Source organism: Bidens hawaiensis, unplaced genomic scaffold, assembly GCF_021521415.1.
Source record: "Bidens hawaiensis isolate Kalapana, Puna unplaced genomic scaffold, B.hawaiensis_p1.1 tig00000237_1, whole genome shotgun sequence".
Taxonomy (NCBI): domain Eukaryota; kingdom Viridiplantae; phylum Streptophyta; class Magnoliopsida; order Asterales; family Asteraceae; genus Bidens; species Bidens hawaiensis.
The window spans coordinates 7934205-7953060 of record NW_027491021.1 but is presented as its reverse complement, the minus strand read 5'-3'; the positions used below and the strand labels follow the sequence as shown (position 1 = coordinate 7953060).

Sequence of the window (18856 nt, the reverse complement as noted above, 5' to 3'; positions counted from 1 at the left end):
ATTTGGTGGACCCGGCTCGAAGGTCTAGGTTTAGGGCTCATGTGCATACACTAGTCCTTTTCACTTTCCTTTGTATTCTCAAATCATTACAATAATAATGCGGATCATGATGTAATGGATTTTAATTTTTCATAACGTTTTATGTTCATACCATTGCTTTGCGTGTGAACGTTGAAGCATTAAATTTATAATTGCTGACAATTTAAGCGGTTGAAAATTAAAACCGAACCAAACTAAACCGTCACTAACGGTTTCGTTACGGTTTGATTTCACGGGTTGGCATGCTAAACAATTTCATAAAAGTCTTTTTCGTTAAAGTATGTTAAAACAATTTCATTGAAGCAAGACAAAGGAAAAAAAAGGATCAAATGTTTAAGCAAGCCAATTATAAACACCAAAGTGTAACAACACATGTTTATGCATTGATCATTACATAGTTATGTATGTGTAATCAGTGAAATAAAGAAGAACATATATCTTAAAGCAAGAGTTACACGTATGTAACAACAAGAATTACATGTGTAACTAAAATTGATTATCTATCTTCATGTTCATCGTCTTCTTAGTGTTCATTGTTTGAAAGTTTATTATACCTTCATGGATAGTGTATTCTGAACCAAGATTTAAAAGAACAACGGCATTGTAAATCAAGTAGCTATTAATATGAATCCATGTAGCAAACTCCATACAATGAATAAGATGTGTGTGTGTGTTTTGGACCTTCGGTGTTTTCTCTTTAGTCAATAAACTTTTGGTTGCCTCTCACACCACCATTTTTTGGAGTTTTTTGACCACTTGTTTGCGATTTGATCCAAAAATAACATCGGAACATTATAATATGATCGGGTGGTGTTGAAATCCACAAATGAACGTGTTTTGGACGGATTAGGGTTCTAGCGCTCTTAGTCGCCACCTTGTTGTTCTATAAACCTTGTCTGCGATTTCCATTTTTGGTTGTTGATTCAATGTAGGCTTGCAACATTGTCAATCATGTTACTCTCATGATCGTTTAATTGATCATATGAACATGACTGGCATAGGAACCTGCTTCTTTTGTGAAGTTTAACCAACCAAATGAGGAACATGTACTTCGTATAAACAAACCTTCGTTACTTCTTCCAAGAACACCAATATGACACTTGAAGTGTTTGCTAAAAAGACAAATAGGAACCATTAGCTATTCGTAAACTGAGAATTGGTGAATAGCTAATGGTTCCTATTTGATCTTTATCTCAATCTCTATAGCACTGTTGTTATGTTTAACAACACGAGAATTCAATTCGGATTGCTGGAATTTCCCCACAAAAAGCATAACAATAGTGTTGTTAAAAGAGAAACTCTTTCCTCGCGACTCACTTATAAATAAGCCAATCAATTTATGAATTTATATATTCAAGCTATTACATAAATGTTGGAATTAATTATACAGATGGTCCCTATGCTTTGAAATAAGTAACAAGCTTGGGTATTATGCAAAAAGTTTAGGCAAATGACTAAACTATCATTATGCCTTTTTATATAAAAGGTTAGTGAAAGGCTCTATGCTATATGAAGATGATGCGACACGACATTATTTACTTTATGATTAAATCACTACACTTGGTCTTATAAGTCTGATCGAACAAGAAAAATACTGCCTTTTTATTTCTTTTATCGTGAAGGCCCCTAAACCAGAAAAAGGAATTCTATTTAAAATGAATAATTTTTTCTTTTTAAACATGGGTTTTAGTTTGGTGTTAAACCCATTTAGCCGCCATGAATAATGTTTATAATTTTATGGATTTTTTTAATAATAATTTATTACGTCGGCATAACCAGAAAAAAGTGATGGAACGATCTGTAAAGTGACCAGCTTTATTTTTAAAATATAAGGCTGAGGGGTGTGGGGGGCGCGAGAGGGGGCGCGAGTGGGGGCGCGAGCCAATAATATTGTGACGTGTGGCAGAGAGAGAAACTTGATAAGATGGGTGTTGGTTGTGGTGCTCGCGCCCCGGGCCCTGGTGTAGAGGGGCGCGAGAGGGGGCGCGAGCGGTTTATTTTTTTATTTTTTTATAAATGTATTAAAAAAACGTATTATTAAAAAAACCAGAAATTATTTAAAAAAACACACATTAATTAAAAAAACACATTAATATCTAAAAAAAAAATTAAAGTACTAAAAAAAACATTATTCTTATTCTTCGGCTTGGTCTTCTTCGATCAACCTCTTCCGGATACGTTCCTTTTGTTTTTCCATCAGCATTTGGTCGACCGGATTTAGGTTACTGAAGTCTCTTGTAAGGAAGTCAAAATCTCTCATTCTTTTTTTTTCCTTTTTGTCATTAGAGACCACCTCCATGGTTTTGTTGAATTTATTGAGGGATTCAACAAGATCGGTGATGTTTACTGAAGTCTCTTGTAAAAAATTTTTTTTTTTATTAAATAAAGAGCCAACGGCTCATTTTAAACACTCCAACGTCTCTTTCACCATTCCCCAAGTCCCTTTACGCCATACACCTCCCGCGACCCCCCTTGCGCCTGCTTTGTTTTTCGTGCTCGCGCCCCTCTCGCGCCCCTCTCGCGCCCCGGTGGTGTGGTGCTCGCGCCTGGGGGCGCGAGCGGAGGGGCTCTCGCGCCCCGGCTAAAGCCCCACACCCCTCAGCCTAATTCGAAGCTATAGTGATCGATATTCTTTTCAAAGACCATTGAGTGAATTATCTGTGATCTAATATGCATAAAGTAGAGTTTTGGTGCTGCGACATATTTTATTGGGTTAAGCGGCTGTCAGGCATTGGGATATGTCATTGCCTGCACAAGTTTGATGAGTTAGTTAATTAATGCCTTATTGCCTACGAGATATTAATAGCATTTCTAGCAGCATCACTATTAATGTTTTCATAACCGGATTTGACAGCGAACCGGTTCCATTGGCTGAACGACTTTCGTCTAAACAATGGGTGTTAGGGTTGAAAATAAAATTTTTCAAAAAAATAAAAAATTTATAATAAAAACCGGTTCAACTGGTCCAGTTTTCTGGTTGGACCGGTCTAACGGGTTCGAATCGGCCGGTTCTTTGGGCACCAAACGAACCTCATATAACTGGACCGGTTGATACACCGAATCCGGTCGGACCGGTTTGACCGGCCGGTCCAGTCCGGTCTCAACAACATTGATCTTTATCTCAATCTCTATAATTACAATAAAAATTACTACATTTTCTCTTTTTTTCAACTAAATAATATCTTTATATACTTTTATCATTGCATTTTCTCCACTCACAACCATTTTCAATAAACATTAAAAAACTATAGATGGTGAACAATGTTTTTATAAATTTACTCATCAATAAAAATTTTTCTATATTCTTCACTCACATCTACTTAGAATTACTCTATATAATATAGAGAATCTATTCACAACACTTTTAATTAACCAACCATTCTCCATAAATCTTAGTCTAGTTGTATTTTAGAGTATTATAAGTATTATAATTTGCAATTAAAGACATTTTAAAATATTTGTTTACTTTTAGCAAATAATAAACTAAAATGGAAACAAAATTAGCTAACAGGTAGTTACAATTGACCTTCTGTTCTAAATTTTAATGACTTGGGATATTTACTATATTAGGTTTAAAACCTGACTTAATTACGGTTTTCCATAATGGTGGCAAAGGATTGTTTCCTTGGTGTTCGGGGTAATTCATACATGAATTGTCAAAATCTATACGAATGATTGATATCTTATCTTAAAAATACTGCAAACGCTAATCTACCATACTATTAAAACAATAACTTTTTCTATAAATAACAAACATTTACATAATTTCTTGCTAGTAAAATAATTCAAAATTAAATTAAATTACTTTCAACTTAATTATATTCAACATATTCTAATTTACTATATTATTAATACATGTGTTTCTTAATAAGTTTGGATTTTTCTTTTTAAAGTTTCATGATAATTATTTTTTATTTTGGTTTCATTTCGGGTTTTGGTTTTTGTTCAGTTTTAGTTTTTATAAATTTGTTTTGTTTCAGTTTTATTTCGGTTTGATATTTTTATTTTTTTAGTTTTTTTAGATGGATTTAACGTTATTCAAATTTTTGTTTCGGTTTTTACAGTTTTTATTTTCTGTTCAGTTTCAGATTTATCGGTTTTAGTTTTTTAGTTTTGTAACATCCTGCCCCTCGTACCACCAACATTGTCCGCTTTACCAATAAAGAGCTCACGGATTTGTTTTTGGTTGCCCATGTGGAGACTTCCCAGGAGGTCACCCATCCTGCTACTACTCTCACCTAAGCACACTTAACTGTGGAGCTCTCATCTCGTCCACTACCATTAAGCCCAAAACGCGTTGTTGATTAAGAGGCGGGACATTTACTTATGAACCAAGGATCTCTCTTGTCCACGGCCGATGTGGGATTTCCATAGGGTGTTACAAACACCCCCACTTTTGGACTCATCATCCTCGATGAGATTTGCCCCACCATCTCCAAGATGTGAGATTCGCCTAAGGTGTACCTCGCGACACCCCCGGGGACTCACCGTCTCTGATGAGGGTTGCTCCACCATCCCGAACGGCACAGGAGTGGCTCTGATACCATCTGTAACAGCCCAACTACCGCCGCATCATAATATTATCCGCTTTGGCCGGGACGTACCACCATCGCCTCACGGATTTGCTTTGGTTGCCCAGGTGAAGACTTCCTAGAAGGTCACCCATCCTGATACTATTTCCGCCTGAGCACGCTTAACTGTGGAGTTCTCCTCTCATCTACTACCATTAAGCGCCCAAAACGCGTTATGATGGGGAAGATATCCACCTCCTTATAAATAAGGCTTAGTTCTCCTCCCCAACCGATATGGGATGTCACAATCCACCCCCCTTAGGGGTCCAGCGTCCTCGTGGGACCTGGCACCACCGGTCCGGCCCTGTCTCTGATACCATCTGTAACAGCCCAGCTATCGCCGCACCATAATATTGTCCGCTTTGGCCGGGACGTACCACCATCTCCTCACGGATTTGCTTTTGGTTGCCCAGGTGAAGACTTCCCAGAAGGTCACCCATCCTGATACTACTTCCACCTGAGCACGCTTAACTGTGGAGTTCTCATCTCATCCACTACCATTAAACGTCCAAAACGCGTTATGATGGGAAAGGTATCCACCTCCTTATAAATAAGGCTTAGTTCTCCTCCCCAACCGATGTGGGATGTCACAGGTTCATGAGTAAATGCCCCGCCACTTAAATCACCAACGCGTTTTGGGCTTAATGGTAGTGGACGAGAGGAGAGCTCCACAATTAAGTTTCTTAGGTGAGAGTAGTAGCAGGATGGGTGACCTCCTGGGAAGTCTCCACCTGGGTAACCAAAAACAAATCCGTGAGCTCTTCGTGAGCAAAGCAGACAATATTGGTGGTGCGAGTGGCCGGATGTTACAAGTGGTATCAGAGCCACTCTTGTGCCGTTCGGGATGGAGGGGCAAACCTCATCAGAGACGGTGAGTCCCCGGGGGTGTCGCGAGGTACACCTTAGGCGAATCCCCTATCCTGGATTGGATGGTGGGGCAAACCTCATCGAGGACGATGAGTCCAAAAAGGGGAGGGGGTGTTTGTAACACCCTAGGCAAATCCCACATCGGCCGTGAATAAGAGAGATCCTTGGTTCATAAGTAAACGCCCCATCTCTTAAATCACCAACGCGTTTTGGGCTTAATGGTAATGGACAAGAGGAGAGCTCCACAGTTAAGTGTGCTTAGGTGGGAGTAGTAGCAGGATGGGTGACCTCTTGGGAAGTCTTCACCTGGGCAACCAAAAACAAATCTATGAGCTTTTCGTGGGCAAAGTGGAAAATATTGGTGGTGCGAGGGGCCGGATGTTATAAGTTTCATTTCGGTTTTTGTTTTAGTCTTATTGGTATTTGGTTTTATTTAGGTTTTTGGTTTAGGTTTTGGTTTTGTTTTTTCATTTAGTTTCGTTTTGATTTGTATTTAGTTTGTTTGGTATTTGGTTTTAGTGTGTATTGAAAAATGAAATAATATGAAGGGTTTACAAATTAAGTAAAAGGTTCATATGACTTTCAACTAGGTTGAAGTCGATGAAGCTTTATCTATATTTTTTTTATCTTCACAACCAGTAGTAATACATTCGCATTTAGTAGAAAGGAATTCAAAAGCAAAGAACGTTTTATGTGTTACCCTTCATTTTTCTTCTTAATCTTTAAGTGTGTTATTTCAATTTTCATTTATGAAAATGGGTCATTTTAAAAATGTTTCGATTTGCTTTGCCTCGTGTCAAAACGGGTCATTTTAAAAGGGTATTAGTTTAGTTATGGTCAACGAGTCAATATAAAAAGGTATCGATTTTAGTTTGGTTTCAGCGGGTCTTTTTAAAATCATATCGATTTGGTTCGGGTCATACCGGGTCAATTTTAGAAGATATCGATTTGGGTCAGGTTAAAATGGGTAATTCTCAAAACATAATGATTTAATTATGGTCATAAGATGTCATTTTAAAAAGGTTTCGATTTAGTTCTGGTTCTTAAACGCGCTTTGGGCGTGCTTCAGTTTATTAGGGTGCAAGACTATTCACATGAAATGCAAAAACAACTTTCGTAGTCAGTTAGTTACTATGTTTTTTAAATTGATGTATGAATGTTTATGTCATCAACTATGTTCCCAATCCAGCAAGAAAAGAAGCCCGAATCATTCTTGGATGCTTATCGGGAATCTTTCTTGGATACCTATTTTCTAATTTGCTTGTTTTCCAGACTAATGTTACGAAGTTTGTTTGTTTTTTGTTAATATTATTTTTTAAAGTTTATGAAGTTTATGTTTTAAAGTTTTAAATTTTCTTCGTAAACATTCTAGTATGTAAAGTCATTCTTTATAAGTTTATGTAATTCAATATTTTGCTTGCGTATGAATATGAATTGCAATTAAAAATCATATTGCTGTCTCAAAAAATATATTAAAAAATAACTTGTCGTTTGAAATTATATATGTATTTACTGGACGATTTATATATTTTCACCCGTCAATAACTTAGTTTATTATTTATTAAAAACAGAAAAAGCTACTGGGTAGTGGAAAAGTTAAATGCTGAACCGAAAAAGAGCTATAAAGCCCATTCTCTCCACCCCACAAGCACACATACATGCTTCATTTTAAACTCTGTATCTCAATCTTGATTCAATAAATAAACCCTCCTATCGATTCCAACAACCGATGTAGATCACTATCTAACCCACCCATTACTCGAGACAAATGGCACAGTCTCTCTGTCCAGATTCATAATCCTTCAAACCATTCCTTTGTATAGTCCTCTTCAAACTTTGAACCTATATTGCATCTTAAATCATCTTCTAACTTCTTTGTAACAAAAAAAAAAAAAAGATGGCAGGTTATGTGTTCTTTTTGAAGCATGTCCTTGTGGTGTCTTTGGCTATGAATATGGGGTTGATTTGGAAAATAAGCTACGAGGATGATGAAACACTAGCATCCAGTTGGGGTAGCATGCTTCATTTTTATGGATGTTGTTTTAATGGTGACAAGAACAAGATAATACAAGAGGTGCATGATGGCTTGGAGGAGAGTGCTTTAATCAATTTAGATCAGTAAGTGCTATAGTACAACTTTATGAATAATTGTTTTTTAAAACTAATAATAATAATAATTCTAGTGTTGTTAGTTGTTACTATATTTAACAACATAACATAAGTAATAATAAGTGTAACATGAGTTTTGCTAAAAGTGATTACTTTTAACTTGGAAAAAGGTTTGCTTGTTTGATGTTTAATTGCAAAATAAAGTAACATTAGTTTATACCTAAAATGACCCGAATGATTAGTCTGCCTTTTATGAATTAGTCCGTTTGTTTATGTTTGTGAACATTTATTTATACAGGGTTATGTTCAAATAAAAAGTTTGATTTTTCTAAAAAGGCTAGAAAGGAGGGTAGTTTTGTCTAACACTTTTATATCAAAACCCACTTACTTTAATCTCAAAACCCACTTACATTAATTTTCAAAAACACACTTACATAAAACCCACTTACATCTTACTCATTTCCTACAAGCACCACCACTTCACCGGCCATCGCCACCACAACCGTGACCTACCGCCACCACCTTGCCGGAAAAGTCTATAGAAATTTCGCCGAAAAATTTCACCGGAAATTCATTGGAAAGTCACCGGAAAACAATCCCCCAAAAATTTCGCCGGAAAATTCACCGAAAAGTCGCCGGAAAACGGCCGTCCAAAAAAACACAATGGTAAACATTCTGAAAAACACAAAGTAAAAAACACAATGGAAAAAAACACAATGAAAAAAAAAACACAATGATAAAAACATAATAAAAAACACAATTGTATGATACAATGTAAAAAACACAATGAAAAAATCACTATGAAAAATACTATTGTATAACACAATTTTGTAAAACATAATTTTGGTAAAACATAATTTGTAAAAAACCCACTAACTTTTTTTAAATTTTTATATAACAATATGGTACTCATATAAAAGATAAAAAGACGCTCGTTATTTGGTGAATTTGTTTTTCAATAAAAACGTCGTAAAAAAAATTATTGACGTTTTAAAATAATGGGGGAATTTGACATGTGTTTTGCATGTGGAAATAGAAAATCAACAAATGTGTTATTTCTTTTATGCCCTTCTTTTTATTTTCACACTTGATTTTCCCCTAAACTAATCTCAACCATTCATGTTCAAAATCAATGGACAAGATTACTTCTTATCCTTTTTACAAAAACTATACTTCCTATTATAACCTAAACCTATTTATACATTATATTTTTATATTCTTAAGTTCTTGACGGTTTTGGTTTGTCGTTTTAAAACGACTCCTTGGTTTTGTGTTTTTAATAAATTTTAAACTTAAATGAGTGGATGGATATAAGTACATCTTATGTAAGGTCATGTGGTCGTACCATAATTTTTAAGTGAGTCTGTTGAGGGGCGGACCTAGTTGAGGTTTATCTCGTTAAAGGATAATTAGGATTTAAAAGTTTTCTTGCTTAACAAGTTTAAGTTATTCTATAAATAAGTCATTATCAAGTAAGGTTTAATTATTAAGAGTTATTGTAATTGAGTTTTGATTTATTTTTTTTAAATATTATATAACGAGTTTTCTCTTGATCAATGTTTTCATACCCAGACTGGACATTGACCCTGATGTCTTACCGTGTCATAGGTCGGACCAGCCTGAGAGGTCGGACCGGACATCGACCCGAATGATGTCATAATTAATATATTATAATAATAATAACTATATAATAATAGTAACTAACAACGGTTAAACATCAGTTCAAATTTCAAATGATTATTGACCATGTATTTATTGTCATATTCTATTTTAGCCAAGGAGTCTTCTATGGACAACTTACGTTATATCACAGTTAGTTGAGACTTGAGAAATTCAATCATTGCCATACTTTCAAAAACCTTCAATTTGCCATGGTTTTTTCATTATATAGGATGTATATTTCAACTAATAGAACATCAGTAACGTTTTGTTGGTTGATTATTGCGGCATTTATTAAGTTATCTTCTTGGTATTGTGCTCAGTTCCCTTCGTCTACACAATTTTTGATTTAATACAAATCAAAGATTTACCGGTCCAACCGGCGGTTCACAGGTTCCGGTTGAACCGCAAACCGTCAAACCCAGTCGGGTTATTAGAAAACGGGTTATACTATGCGAACCGGACCGGAATGCCTATCGGGTCCCGGTCTAACCGGCCGGTTCAGTCCAGGTTTCAAAACATTGCTCTTGATTTATGTAAAACAATTTCCATAATTGTAAAATTAAAAGCAAACAACTACCAAACCAAACACTTCCCAAATGTATAAATATGCAGTTTTCGTATATATAAGTTTTTTTTAAGGTAAATTTAGTTGCTACGTGGAACTCAAATCCAATACTTTTGAGTGTTTAAGAGTCTCCAGCACTTGGTCGCTATCCCCACGACTTATATTTAAGCGAACACTTAGTACTGTTACTAATAGGATTGAAATTGAACAAAAAAAAAAAAAAAAAAACGAAACACTAAGCTGCACTCGTAATCATTAGCATACGTATATGCAGGGCCGGCTCAACGAATGTGGAGGCCTAAATCGAAACAAGATTTTGTGGATTTTTCATCATAATTTGTTAAGAAAAAAAATTGTTTGTAAAATGTTTTGAACTCATAACATAAACTTTAGTAACAAACCAAGCCTACCACCACACCAATACATTACTTTGAGTTTACTTTACCAATTATAATATATCTATATATAATGTATTTTTGAACTTGAAAGCCTTAATTAAATATAAGCCGAAAGCCCTAACTTGTTTTTACTGTCTTACGAGTCACCTATATATTAGAAGAGAAACAATGACAAGAAGACGATGTTTGTGAATTCCAACAATCGATGTAAGGGTTCTGGGGAGCCAGCCATATATCCTTTACAAAGTTTTAATTTCCCAATTCTTGGGTCTAGCGTTACATGTTAACGTGCACTTTAGGTTAACGTGCCCATTGTCTTCTTGCTTTCGTTTTCATGTACCAACTTTTTTCTTTTTTTTTTTGCTCATTATTGCCATTAACTCGCCACCACTACCTCCACCACCGCCACCACTATCTCCACCACCGCACTCCATAATCATTTCCACTGCTTAATTAGCTGTCTTTTGCTTTCTTCATGCATCCTTTTAACAATATATATAATAACATAATAACTTTTCCACTTTATTTAGTTTAAATAAAGATTTGCATCATTGCATGATCTGGCTGCTGCTGTATACCGCTATAAGCGGACTCGGGCTTGAAGTTAAACTAGCCAACTCAGTTTAACTCGTTTACTTTTTACGAGCTGAAAGTTGAGCTTCAACTGGCTAGTAAAAGGCTCCACTTTATTTTTTCTCGAAACTATGAACTTTTATAAACAGCGAGCTTCGGAGAGCAGCCACCAAAGAAAGGAAATTACATTAAAAGAAATTACTCCAATTCGACCAAGTTAACGGCCTATGCTTAGTCTTATGCTTTAACAAAAAAAGCCAAGAGCTTTTATTTCTCCTATTATCTCTTCCAACTTAACCTCCTTACCATCAAACACTTTACCATTCTAAACTTCAACAAGCTATAAGTAAAAAGTTCGAGCTAGCTGGTTTAAATTAAAAATAATATTAAATATTTACTCTATTATATTAAGTAAAATTTAATATCAAAGTAATATTATGGTGGCCACAAATTGGCTCATGGACCATATTATGTGAAGTATAGCTTTAGGTCTTAGGTTATAAACATTAAAATGCCGGCTTAATTACTTAAATGAGCCTAACAAGTGAGTTTATTTACATCGGTAGAGCTTAGCTCGGCTTGGCTTGTTTATAAACAAGTAGGTTTCAAACGAGCCACGAGTTATTTTAGCCGCACTACAACTATCCTCTTTTAATAATACTAAAGTCTAGTAAAGAATCACGTGTATTAGTATGGAAGTCACAAGGACTGTTTATGCGACGTACCTGTTTGTCATGTGGTTGGTTAAACTTCACAAAAGAAACATGTTACGATGTTTCTATAGACAAATCCAACGTTAAAGAAATAGTTACAAGGATGCTCAAACAAACACTAATAACAATTTTCTATTTAGTTAATTAGAATGCATACAATATATTGACCATTGTATTATTTTTTCACTTTTTTTAGTGGTGATCCGACAATGTATGAGAACTTTTGGAAACAAAATGGTGAACAAACAAAGGTTGTGACCTCAAGTTGGCAGCACATAAGTTATTTTTCGGATATAAAGAACGTTTGTTGGTTTTTGGAGCCCGGGCTCGTGACTGCAATCACACGGCTGCACAAAGTGGTTGGCAATGCGGTCATGGAGGGTCGACACATTGTGGTGGGAACGGGCTCTTCACAGCTTTATCAGGCTGCACTTTACGCTCTTTCACCGCCAAATGGTTCTGGTCCCATGAACGTCGTGTCTGCAGCTCCGTTTTACTCGGTAATTTACAAGTTACAACCTGTTGATTCCTTATTTAACCTCCTTATCATAAGTTATAAGTTACAAAGTTGTACCTTATGACTTATACACTCACAAAACCCAACTTTCCCAAACACCTTATAACTTATAACCTATAAGTTATAAGCTATAAAGAGGTAAAATAAGGAATCCAAACACACCCGAAGTTACAGATGCTTTCATTACCATATACATGCTTGTTGCAAACGTTTATCGGTCGCTTCTTGTGAAAGCAATATCTGAAAAATGTAGATTTTTTTCTATATTCGGTCTTTAATGACTTTGTTCCTTGTGTCACACTCTTGCTCAACATATTAATATGTCAACTTAAATGACACAATAATATACCTAGCATACAAGCCACCAAAAAAAAGCATTCATTAATACTATCATAGTTGATCCACATGGGAGCTGACATAATAATGGTTGCAGTCGTACCCATTGATGACCGACTACTTGAAATCAGGGCTACACAAATGGGCGGGTGATGCATACGCGTTTAACAAAGAAGAACCCTACATCGAGCTCGTGACATCTCCAAACAACCCCGATGGATTCACGAGGCAAGAAGTAGTCAAAGGAGATAAGGGGATTTTGATTCATGATCTTGCTTATTACTGGCCGCAATATACACCAATTTTATTACCTGCAGACTATGATATAATGCTCTTTACCGTCTCCAAAAGTACCGGTCATGCTGGTTCCCGAATAGGGTAATTTCCCATACCCGTTGCATTATAACTTTACCTATGCTTTCGGGACGAAAAGAACTACATATATTAAGGTTTTTGGTTTAATATGTGGCATGTAGTTGGGCTATTGTGAAAGATAGAGAGATTGCTAAGAAAATGACCACATTTATCGAGATCAACACAATTGGCGTGTCTAAAGATTCACAAATCCGAGCAGCAAAGGTTTTGCAAGCGGTATCCGAGACTAATTTTTTTGATTATAGCCACAAACTCATGGCAGATAGATGGAAGAGAATTAGAGAAGCAGTAAACAAAACCGCACATTTTAGTTTGCCTAGTTTTCCACAGCAAACATGCTCGTTCAGCGGTCGAACCTTTGGACAACTACCTGGTAATTTCATAATCAAAACTATGTAGTTTAATTAAGTTTACATTACTATATTGATTATTGACATTATTGTTTCTTTTAATGCAGCTTTTGCTTGGTTAAAATGTGAGGGAGAAGTGGATGATTGCGAAAGCTTTTTAAGGCAGCATAAGATATTAACGCGAGGAGGGAAGCAGTTTGGGGCCAGCATGAAATATGTTCGGGTTAGCATGCTAAGCCGAGAGAGCGAATTTAAGGTCTTAACTGAACGATTGCCTACAATTAGATCATGAAAAACAAGCCAACTTGTGTTGTTATTTTTGGCTAGATAATGGACCGGGGGTTAGCCATAGGTCCGTATAAAAAGACGTTTTCTTTACCATTTGAAAATGGCGTGTTAGTTCTGTGAGGCATTTGTCCAACAGGTTGTATGCAAAGAAAATGCCACCATTAACATCATCATCATCGTACTCAGTATATCCCACCAATAGCAATGCTATGGTAGGGTCTGAGGAGGGTAAGATGTAGACAGCCTTACCTCTATCCCATAGGGATAGAGAGGCTGCTTCCGGTGAGACCCCCGGCTCGATAGTAGTTTTGCATCAAGCCTTGGACATAAGGCACATAGCACTCAATCATCGGGACACCGGCTGATCGGTGCATGTGCCCTTGTCTTTCGGCTATCAACGCCACCACATGATGCCTGATTAACCTTCTGCCACTTTTAACGTTATTTTCACGAGATTAGTAAAATAACGTCAAAATTAGTGCAATTTTACTTTTGCCCACCCGAGGGTTCACACATATATACATTATATGCGCGCACCGCAAGTAGGGCGTTAAAAAAAATGCCACCATTAACAAAGGTTTAAAATATTATTCAGTAAATGGTTTCCACATATCAACATACAACCTCAAAGATTTGGTACATTACTTGAGAACTATGATTTCGTTTCAACATAACATAACACACAAAAAGTACAAAACATCTATAGTACTAAATGTTGGAAGATTTGAGTATAAGTGTCTGTGAATGAATGTCTTAAAAATTGAAGTGGTAAAACCTTGTCCCACATCAGATGTGTAAAAAAATGAGTTTAGTTTACTATATATCATAGTTATTAAAAGCGATAGGCGCACGTGCCTCTCCTAGGCGCTAAAAAAGCGTGGGTTCGAGACAAAAAAAGCGCACTTAAATAAAAAAATCAAAAGCATTAACAAACTGGACTAAACTAACAAAACAATCTATTACTAACCTCATAATCGAAAACAAAAAAAATAAAACAAAACAGAATTTTACTAATCTCATAATCGAAAACATAAAACAAAGCAGAAAACCATTAACAAGTTGATTAATAACCTCATATTCTAAAACAAAAACTAAAATGGTAGTTGTGATAATAAAAACTTAATGCCGATCATTATATTATAAAGATTGACACTAACACTTATTTATGCTAATCCTATCTATTTTGGGTAGGTTGTTCAACTATTAATCATATAATAATCACATGAAATCAAGGCTAATAAAAAAAATATGCACTTGCCGTTTTTATTCCTAAAAATCCGCCTTTAGTCAACCTAAGCGCTATAATAGGGCCTCGCCCTAAAATGTCACCTAGGCGGTTGAGCGCGGCGTTTTTTTGTCACATTTGTCAATTTCAGGTTATTTTATACTTGTATTCTTAATGTAAACCCGACCCGTTTTGTATCCCGAACCTTTCGATATTATCAAAATGATGAATTTTATGTTACATATTTGTTTTATAGTTGTTGGATCTAAAAAAAACACCCTTTTCGGTTCTTAAAATGCCCCGAAAACGCTCAAAACGAACTCAAGGGACTAAAACTACCAAAATGGAGACTTGAATGACCCATTTGTAGATTGTGCTTTCTTGGGTCTATAACCAACCCATTTTCATGCAACACCCTTTATGAAAGACCCATTCAACTTACCCTATATATACACACCCATCTTCTTCATTTGTGCTTGCTCATTTTCTCATTTCTCTCTCAAATTCTTGAATTCTAAGGTTGTTCTTCATAAGCTAATCTTTCATTTTAACTAACTTCTCAATACTTAAAGCTTGATGTTATAACGTATATATAATATACACTCCTTGTTTACATTCGGTCTTTCATTTCTCCGGTCTCGGCCGGTTGAAATGTCGGGCTAGTAAAGACAAGGTTACATGGAGAACTTTGTAGTCTTTGTTTATATATTTAACAAATCTAACAATATAACTTGTTTAACTTCTGCATATTTTAGTTTATTGTTCATATTTGTCAAGTTCCATGGTATTTCGTTTTTGTGCATTAGCCGAAACCCTAAGTTAAGGGCTGTTATGTTGATGAAAAATTGCTTGGTTTGTGATATAGGACCTGTACCTAGCTTATATAGAAGCACAAGAACCCGAAAATTGGATTAAGAGAGCCAAAACGAACCAAAACCGCAAAGGTAATACCGATTTACTCGATTACGGGCTGTTTAGGTTAAGGTTGTGATGTGCATATTTTTAGGCCTTGAAATTTTTTAGGAACATTAGGGACCATGTCAATGAGTCCCTGTTCAAATTTGGTAATTTTTCGACCATCCGAGAATATTTGGCGAATTTATTACCGAATTGGGACGTTTATTTGGGAAAAATATCTAAAATACTTCAAAAATTAAGAAATTTTTCTGGGAACTCAGATTTGATGTATTTTAATCACATATGAATTTTGGGATCATTTGGAGAAGTCTAAAGGTATTTTGTGTATATGCGTTCGTGTGAATTTTTATAGCCGAATTTGGGTCGAAAAGAATATCGCACGAGATTTTTACATTCTAGAAATGATACAGGTTGTTTTGGGACATGATTTAAGCATTCAGGAATTTTTGTGGAATTTTTGGAAATTGTTTGGGGTAAACGGATGATTTTCAGGCGAAATGTAGCTGACAAAATGAATTTTTATAAATTAATAAATGAGTAAATAATTCCAGAAATATTTTTATAAAAATCTACATATTTTAATTGATAAGTGGTTAAATTTTCATAATTTAATGATTAACGCTTAATTAATTATGCTAATTTAAAGATTAAACAAATTCAGTTTTTATAAAAACCGGCAAGTTCGCGACTAGCGAACCTGCGGGAATATCAAAACACCAAGAGTGATCAAAAATCATATTTTCGGATTAATTAAGTAAAAAAGAACTTTTCTATGAGAAACCTGGACAATCCGGGTGGATTGTGCGTGTTTCTTCTCAAATCAAACTGAATAAACGGAAACGGGCCCCGTGGCTAATCCGGGACCCCAGTATGTGATCCTTCTTTATAACTTAATCATTTTATTAACCAATACATTTACCCAAGCTTATTTTCCTATAACTATTTTCTGAACGCGTAAACGAACAACTTGGCCCAGCTGGGAAAACGGGAATCTGAGCCAAGTTCGGTTTTAAGTATTAGACATTGAACAACATCACAACCTAAGCCTATTGCCACTTTCTGCGCATTCCAGCTATACCCAGATTAGTTATACAGCCCAGTTTAGTACTGAGATTATAATAATATTAAAATATTAATATTATTATAATATGGACTATAGGGACTAAGTGATAGCAAGGGAAACGAACCCCGTGCTGATCTCGCACTGAGTGCCTACAAAACCATGAGTTTCATGACCCCACTCTTTATACTATTTTACGAACTTTTGGGGTGGAAAGCATGGTTATACACGTTATCTATCTGAAAACGGATCAGGATATAAAATATCTGAACATTTATATATGAAAAGTCCCTACAAATATAATGATTGACTATGTGCTGATGAAAGATGATTATTATCGTTGATTGATATATTGAGTGGAGATAATACGAATTGCAAAACATAATGAAATTACACATGACAGCATGTTTATACAAACACGTTATGTAATGTTAAACATAACTAATTTGGGAGACAACGTGGTCTGTAATGGCATGGGGATAACGTGGTCTGTGATGATTATGGGGCTATTGTGGGCGGAAGGGGGGCCACAATAGTAATAAACTAAAGTTGAGTATGGCCTATGAGCCAAGTTCTGCTGCAACTTACTAAACTAAAGTTGAGTATGGCCTATGAGCCAAGTTCTGCTGCAACTTATAAACTAAAGTTGAGTATGGCCTATGAGCCAAGTTCTGCTGCAACTTACTAAACTAAAGTTGAGTATGGCCTATGAGCCAAGTTCTGCTACAACTTATAAACTAAAGTTGAGTACGGTCTATGAGTCAAGTTCTGCCTATGAGCCAAGTTCTGCTGCAACTTATTAAACGAACTAACTTGATTATGACATGAATGTTAAGAAAATAATGTGATTATGCGTATTGTGGGCGGATGGGGAGCCACAGTATTTGGTGATACGTGATAAATACTATATGTGTATATGTGTCTATATACATGCTATGTGATTAGCCGTAGGAAATACTATGTGTAGAATATACTAATTATTTGCGTGTACACTATATAATGTTTGAGTTTACGTGGAATCATTGTGGGTAGAAGGGGGACCACAGTGGTTGATGTTAACGCGGAACCGTTGTGGGCAGAAGGGGGGCCACAGTGGTTGAATTTATGTGGAACCATTGTGGGAGGAAGAGGGTCCACAGTGGTTGGTTAAACACGGAAATTGGAAACAGGTAGTACGAATAAACAATCACGATTTTACCGAAATTTCGAATTTATATTATAAACTTACACGTGTGCATATGCACACACAAGGATATGGCTGTACATATTTATACAAACGTAAATACATATTTTTACATACGCGCGTACATACAAACTATGACTGTTTGGTACGCATAACTGATTTCGTTAAACTTATGAAACTCACCAACTATTCGTAGTCGACCTGTTTTAACATGCTTTTCAGGTAATCAGGTATGAGAAGTAATTTCTGTTGGATTTCTATGGATATTTTAGACTTAGTTAATCATTTAACTAGTCATTAAAAGGCGGAAGCGTGATTATCTATAAACTTTATGTACATATATCCATATATATATTACAAGTTCATATGTGTGTTAATCTATGAATAACCCTTTATTCTTGTTTCAAGATTACCATTAATCTTAAGATTAGAAACCCGAGACTAAGGATCAAATAATACGGAAAAACTAAACTGTCAAAGCTTGTAAAACTTACATTCTTAACTCCTTAAGAGATGTAGTTGATGGTTGAAGAAGATGATGATGTTGATGCTAGACTTTCAAAGGGAAAATCCTCAAACGGAAGATACCCCGAGCCTCCAAGAGCTATGTTAGGAAGCTTGAACACGAGAAACCGAGACTCGAACCTCTTTTGTTTCTTGACTTCGGCCGAACCAAAAGCTAGAGGGAAAGAGAGAGTTGTGGTTACTTATTATATCTTGAAAGTATGTTGATCTTTATATAAATGAGATCATATCTCATTCATATCTTAAGTTAGGTTTTTGGTCAAGTAAAAGTTACTCAACCTCCATCAAGTCCTTACCAACTCTGACAAAGTGTATGGGGTGTAAGACATACATGTCTAAATAATATATATTTTATACCTTATAAAATATATAAACATCCCATCTTTTATAAACCATTTTATAAAAGAACACATGTTTAAATAATAATTCCAATAATAATTATTTGAATAAATAAATTAACCAATTAATTTATTTAACACTTTCAAGTAATTATTCAGAAACCCGATTTCTGAATGTGTTGTGTTCTGTATTTGTTTTATAGATCATATCTCAACAAATACATAATTGGTGTGTGTCTAATTC

General features: G+C 35.5%; 1 protein-coding gene across 1 annotated transcript; it reads left to right on the top strand.

The window, feature by feature from the left end:
- The first annotated feature begins 7374 nt into the window (after positions 1-7374).
- LOC143608287 (tryptophan aminotransferase-related protein 2-like) lies at positions 7375-13480 on the top strand. The gene is made up of 5 exons (XM_077083381.1): positions 7375-7595; positions 11694-11997; positions 12448-12728; positions 12827-13098; positions 13183-13480. The coding sequence occupies exons 1-5, from the start codon at positions 7375-7377 to the stop codon at positions 13365-13367; spliced, it is 1263 nt and encodes a 420-aa protein (XP_076939496.1). The 3' UTR covers positions 13368-13480.
- Positions 13481-18856: the final 5376 nt, after the last annotated feature.